Genomic DNA, 7093 nt, shown 5'->3' with positions numbered 1-7093 from the left:
TATTTTAATAGCATCAAATAACCATTAACGACCTGATTTTCTGCATAACCTCTCTGTCACAATTTTACAATTAACATATGTTCTTCTTCTCACTTTTAATTTCTGACAACAGCTGGAGTTTCATAACAATGTTTGTTTCAAATGTTAATCTTATGGAGAAATACAAAACTTAAAAAAGCCCCAGGGCTTCACACTCTAACTATTTCCCTAAAAAGAAAGTTTCCTGCACAACTTCACGTTATGCTCTTTCCAATGACATAAAAAACATGTCAATGGGATCGGTTCAGTAGTTTCGGATGAGGAGTAATTGTCACAAAAAACCTGCTTGCGTATTAAATAAGTATAGATTAATTACCAGCTGGAAAAATTGTCTTTGAAATGATTTTGGCAGGGCACTTTACTATTTGGTAGAGACACAATTAAGGAGGAGAAAAAGTAAAATACAAGTGAAACAATGCTACAGTACTATAAAAAATGTGTGCACAAGATTTGAAATAGTAAACACATTATTATCCATCTATCGTTTTGTAGGTATGATGCCATCAAAACAGAGGGAAGAGATGTGTCATTGTAAAAACGACTTGGCAAAACATGTGATGATTATGATGTCACAGCAAGACAGCGGCTTCTGTTGAGAACTATTATCATGTACAGGACTTCCCCTGATAACTGGTGCAGTTCCTAGTCAGTTGTCAAGATGTTGGCCGCCTTACTGCTCATCTTGACCTCCGCTAGCAGTTCACAAGACATTTGCCAGCTGTGTGATTGTCTGCCCAGAGGTGATAACCCAGTCCAAGCCTTCTGTGTTGATAACAGTTTTGGTGATAAGGTGAGAAATCAGCTTGTTTATTTCCGGTTTAATTATTTTTAATATTAAGATGCCCAACAAGAACAAAATCTTAAAATAAAAATTTTTTAAGTTTTTTTTTTTATTTGATCACTTGATTAAGGTGATCACCCTAGTGCGCTTAATCTTGTGTATGTTAGTTTCCACAAACATATGTATGTTATGTATGTGTATATGTATGTGTTATGTGTGTATGTATGTGTTATGTATTTAAGCAACATATAGGCCTATTTATTTCCATTGACTTTTGCAAACTATAAAGTTCTATTCACTGTCAAATGTATTGCCCAGAAATTTTAAGTGAACGTAAAATAAAAATAAATAGAGGAAAACTTTATAATACGATTTTTAGCAATTGCCAGATGTTGAAAAAGTTCTGTAATGCTAACGTGATCATGTAAGAGTGTTTGGAATGGAGTGACTATGACTGTAGGGGATGTGGAAGGAAAATAATAGGTGTTTGATTAATGTTTTTAGATGATTTTATTTAAATTTAGCAGTTTAATTAGTACAATTCATTGCTGAAGATATTTTACAACTAATATCTTTTTATATTATTACAACATTGTATTACTCATTGTAAATTACTTCTTGAGTCTTTTATCCCTATAATATAAACAAATAAATATTCTTACTTGTGAGATATACTTTTTGTGAGTTGGACAAAATCATCCCTCAGAGATCTATTGGCTTATGGTTACAATGTACATGAAATGAAGTTTTCATATCACATTTAGACAGGCGATTTTAAAACAAATTTGTATTTCATCTTACTAATATTATAAATGTGAAAGTTTGTGTGTTTGTGTGTTTGAAGGTCAATCACGCATAAACCACTGGATGGATTGGGCTGAAATTTGGCATGATGATAGCTCACATTCCCGATTAACATATAGGCATATTCTTATCTCAAAAATCCCTTCGGGCTTCACCCCAGTGGCTCTGTAGTTCCCCATGTTAACCTTATGAGTATTCATATTTAAAGGGAATTAAAGAATTTAGTCAGCTGTTTCAACCAAAAAAGTTGGTTCTATGATATACAAAAGCATTAAAAAGTTATAAGATTTACCAACAGGGTGCAGCACTATATTTTTTTTGCATTTATGTAAAAAACTTATTTGAACTAAGCAGCAACAAACAACTGTGATACGCAATGAGAACTGTCAAAGTAGGATTGTTTACAGTTATGTTTATGTGTTTAATGTCATGAATAATTTGTGATTTTTTAAATTTGTAATACTTTATTTTTCTTTATTGTTTAGGTGAAGAGGTAGAACATTATGGCTATGATAGATGTGTAATACCATAGTATACCGTCAATTTAAAGAAGCAAATTTGATCAAACTTTGTTCTCCCCCATTGCAAACGCAAAGCTTGAGTATAACTGCAATAAGTAATTTAAACTTATATGCCAACCCCGTACGAAGAACGGGTACTTTGCTAGTATTTTTATAAACTCAATTTATTTTTCACTCATTTACTAAAAACAGAACTAAGATGAGTCCAAAGACATTGTATTTTGTGTTTAGAGTTTCAATTTGTCACCTAAAAAATATTAACAATTTTGTGTTTAGCAATTATATTTTTTTAATGTTTGCTTTAAAAAGTTAACCAAGAACAGTTTAAAACTCAACTAAAACTGTCAGAGGAAGGATGGGCACTATGATGGTTAAGTAAATAGTTGTATAATAGAAACTATTTGATAAACTATTTAAGTTTTGACACACGGTGTATATTATTTAAATAAAACTGTAACCCCAGAAAACCTACAGTTAAGATAGTAAAAACAAAAAAAATTTGGAGGTAATGGATAACAGAGATTGACATTGAAAAGTGAGATTAGGTTATCAAGGTCCCACTGGTGTGATTATTCCTTGTAGCAGTACAGAGCACACCTCATTTTGACTAGTTCAGGTTCATTAACTTGTGTTACTAAAATACTTTACTGACTTCAATAAGTGACTTTTGACCCTCTACGATCCAACTACTTGTAAAACAATAGAGTAAATCAACCTTTGACTATTCAATGGTTATAAATATTAAAGCAAATGAGAATTTTTATCAACATAATTTTCTCTATTCTTGTACCGGTACTTTATTTTGTCTATATTCAAATGTGTAATTGCTAGGATTGTAGTTTTTGTAACTGTCAATGTGGATTAAAAATAACAAACTATCTTTATATTTGTATAATGTTTTGCTTTCACTTTTATTTGACTTTAACATCTAGTGAAATCCAAATGAATAAAGTTAGCCAATAAGCTGTAATCAAACAAAGACCAATCTGAACTAAATCTCAGAATGTGTTTTTATTGACCAACATCAACAAAATACTCAGAACTGATAGCACAGAGGAGACTTCTTTTGTCCTGTTTCTGCTTTATTTCAAAAATCTAACTCAGAACTGTTAAAATACTGTGAAATTCAAATACTGTAGTAGATATATATATATATATCAATATCAATTGAGATGGGGACGCCACCTAAGCGTGTATTTTAACCCAAATATGATTGAAGGATGAGTTTAAAATGGTGTGAGATGATCTGTGTACAGATTGTGTAAAGCTACACAAGCATTTGTTACTGACTAAGATCAGCTGTTTCATTAGCCAGGATCATTTATTTAAAGCCCAATGATCAGGAACAGCTGGGTCCAGTTTCAAACCATCAAAAAGCTACTGACTTTTCTCAGGATCGAACCGGCGACCTTTTGATTACTAGGCGAGCACTATAACCACTCAGCTACCCAGCCAGTTAAATATAAATTTAGATTAAACTATAGGCACATCTCTGAATTCAAGGTAATAATTTTTTTATAACTCTAATTTTATGAGCTGAAAATGTAGCCTATTTGTGAAGTATGGTATACTTTATCAGAACTAAAATATCTCTATCTTTGAACACCATTATTTATATATAATAGTTTGATATTTTGCAGGAGTTTTCACTGGCCACTTCATCTCAAGCTTCCACTCTCCAACTTGTGTATATTAATGGTATTAAAACAGTGAACTTTGGACTGAATTCATTTCTAACAGAAAAACCTCTTGATCTTCTAATTCAAAACTGTTCTGAAGTTAACATTTACAACAACTCTATCAATCATCTCCGTTCGCTTGTGATACAAAACATAAAATCAGTGAAGGTGGGAGCTCTTAGTCAACCAGACCTGTGGTCAGTAATACTTGAGAACATTGATCTGCTGACCTTGGATGAAGCCATCAGTTTTAATGCCATCAACTATACTGTCAAAATTGGTAATGTTGGTTCACTCACTGTTCTGGGCACTCAAGAAGAAAGGAACTGTTTTGAAAACTTGGAGTTGCAATTTACATTTTTTGACTGTGTGGTAAGCAATCAATGGACAAATTGTGTGTGTGAGAGTGAGTGTGAGTTTGTGTTTTCACACAAATGTGTGGGTGAATGTTTACAGAGCTAAGTCCACACCATTAATATGATTTTGGTGGAATTTATTTGATTATCGGTACCAAAATACTAAATGGACCATTTAAATTATATAATTTTGTATTATTTATTGTAATTTTTTGGGGGTCGGTATGTTGAAATGGAAACAAACTCTCCCCAAGACCTCTGTCAGTTTGTAATGAAACCACTTGTATCTCCTTCTAAGTGGGAACTGGGAACTGAACGTTGTCATGCTTAAGAATAACTCAGTAAAAATGTAAGCATATGATACACTAAAATAATTATATGAATTATATTTATATTATTAATCAAGCTCAATTACCTATTAAATTCCAATAAAATACGTTTTCTTGCCTAATGCATATATATTTCTTACTAAACATTGTTGGTTGAGTAGCGGAAGCCTCCCAGTGATTAGTATTTGAGCTGATAGTCAGTTGTAATTGTGCCTCTTACTATGGGACACATGGAGTGAGGGGGCAAGCATACATGTTGATAAGGAGCAACAGTGCTGATGTCTCGTGATAATCTCAATAATTATCACCCGGAAAATCCATGTTCTCTAATTATAAACCAATTCATATTCTTGATTATTTATCCTATTTTTTGAGTGCTTCAAAAACTATAATTTTTCAGTTTAACCCAATACCAGAGGGAGGACTGATAATTTGTGGCAATCACATCAAACTAGAAAATAACACATTTGAATCTGTAGCTGAAGGAGGTTTCAAAATCACGGCAGAATCCAGTATCAAGATTGTAAATAACCACTTCAAGCATCTCAACAAGAAGGTGTTTAACCTCAGTTCTCCGGGAATATACATCAGTGGCAACAACTTTGACATTCTTCCTGCTGGAGCTTTAAGTGACGTTTCTACACTTCAAGACACGTTCTTCACAAACAACACAATCCAAGATGTAGACCTAGGTGGTGTATTGTTAGACATGGGCTGGGGAATGACGATAGAGAATAACTTAATCAATTGTGACTGTGCTTCAAAAAGAACAAGTATTTTGAATCCAAAGCAAGATATGCTGATTCTAACAAACTCTTCTCATGAAATATTACAAAGTATTTTCTTCAACAACTACTGCAGCTTAGACTGTACAGTGTCGTTGAAAGATTTCAGTTATGCTTTGATTCAAGGAGACGTCTGTCTCACAAACAACACTCGATTGGAGGAGGAAAAATTGTGTGATATGAACATTCTACCAGATTATGTGACAGAAAGTGAAACTGAAAGTTCCCCAGTCTCTGAGGCCACCAGGGTAGAGTTGTTAGTTCCTCTCAGTATTATCTTAATTAGCTTACTTGTGATAAGTTCAGCTTGCTATGGTGTAAAGGAAATGAAAACGTTTAGGTTTGTTTTCAACCCCCATAGAAACTTAGATCCAAAGCTTTCATCAGAACTACCAAGTATTCCTGGAGCTGGAAATAATCAGTAAGATTAAATTGAGCTTTAACAGCACAATGTAAGGTTTTGCTCTGGAGAAGAGGACTTTCAGAAGTATTTAATTAACAGTATGAATGTTAAAATGCTAGAACAAAATACAAATTTGTTATTGTCGTAAAACAAGTACAGAATTCGACATTGGTACAGTAAATCAAGTTTAAGTTTAGAGTAAAAAAGTTAAGGGTAAACTTGTTCTACCATAGCAATATTTTTGCAAATAATATTTTATTGAAACAGATTGACAAAATAGAGATTATGGAGAGGTGACTTATTATACGTTTCAGTGGCTTGGAGTGAAATAAAATGAAATAAAAAAATTATTTATTTAGACAGGCAAAGTTAGGGCCACATGGCCCTTTCTTACACTTAACCTGTACAAATACACCTGGAATATGATTCCTCATACAAAAATAAAAATATCAAATGAAGGTATATCCGAAAATGCATATCTACCCAGATATCAGCCACTTTTATGTTTTAGATGTTTTTTATATATACACATTTTTATCTTTTAATTCATCCAACCGATCTTTATTAAACATGGTATGTATTTTAAGGTAAAAATATCTATTTTCCCAGAGGGTCATTGTGTACTTTTATCATTCTACGTTTTTGGACACCCTGTATGTAATTGTCTTGTAAGTATATTTTCTGGACAATAAGGTGTAAAATATAAACTCAATCCTTTTTTCACAGGCCTAAAATATATAATACCTTTTCTCAGGCCTTTTTTCAATTTTGTGTCTATGTGATACTGACATGTAAAAATACAAGTTTCTGATTTACAATCTTTATTACTGTTGGTAATATTTCTTTTAAATAAGTAGAGAACATCCAGAATTGTTTTTAGATAGTTTATAAGATGTATTAAATACTGAAAAATGTTTACCTTTACTATATGTTATTATTTACCTGTTATTGTTATTGAAAAAAAGAAACTTGTTTTTACTTTCAACTAGTGTACCTGTTGCTCGAATTCGAGCAATTGCTAAGTATTACAGGCATTATTTTAAAACGAATAACAGTCATAATTTCTAATGACTTTAAAAGATTTGATTAAAAGATTATGGAAATACTCAAGATGTACATAACAGATCGATATAATAAACATTTCTTGTAAAAAGTGTTTTCTACAAAAATAGCCTTACTCATAGCATAGCCGCATTACAGTAGGTTGTCCATAATAAATTCGCCAACCAAAATTCAAATAGGTAGTAAATATTTCATTTCAACTTTCAGTAAATGTTTGTAGCAAATTCCTCGTTCCCACTGTTGACTTAAGTGAAAGTAAATTACTAACACCTAAGTTTTTACTGTTACAATAATCATCTTTTATTTTACTGAAGTATACACACACAACCTTTTT

At 32.1% G+C, this 7093-nt stretch overlaps 1 protein-coding gene across 1 annotated transcript; it reads left to right on the top strand.

The window, feature by feature from the left end:
* Positions 1-601: 601 nt before the first annotated feature.
* On the top strand, positions 602-6720 carry LOC128987272 (uncharacterized). The gene is made up of 3 exons (XM_054408032.1): positions 602-829; positions 3786-4196; positions 4910-6720. Exons 1-3 carry the CDS (start codon positions 698-700, stop codon positions 5717-5719), a joined length of 1353 nt encoding a protein of 450 aa, XP_054264007.1. The 5' UTR covers positions 602-697; the 3' UTR covers positions 5720-6720.
* The last annotated feature ends 373 nt before the right edge of the window (positions 6721-7093 follow it).

This window comes from Macrosteles quadrilineatus, unplaced genomic scaffold (assembly GCF_028750875.1).
Source record: "Macrosteles quadrilineatus isolate MER2022 unplaced genomic scaffold, UCM_ALF_1.0 Scaffold_2__2_contigs__length_208266976, whole genome shotgun sequence".
Classification (NCBI taxonomy): domain Eukaryota; kingdom Metazoa; phylum Arthropoda; class Insecta; order Hemiptera; family Cicadellidae; genus Macrosteles; species Macrosteles quadrilineatus.
This window is presented reverse-complemented; position numbering and strand designations above follow the sequence as displayed.

Excerpts from the sequence above, each read along its gene's own strand:
- LOC128987272 (XM_054408032.1), top strand. The coding sequence starts at position 698 with ATGTTGGCCGCCTTACTGCTCATCTTGACCTCCGCTAGCAGTTCACAA. Across the intron at positions 830-3,785 it reads ATAACAGTTTTGGTGATAAG|GAGTTTTCACTGGCCACTTC; the intron begins GTGAGAAATCAG and ends GATATTTTGCAG. Across the intron at positions 4,197-4,909 it reads TTACATTTTTTGACTGTGTG|TTTAACCCAATACCAGAGGG; the intron begins GTAAGCAATCAA and ends ATAATTTTTCAG.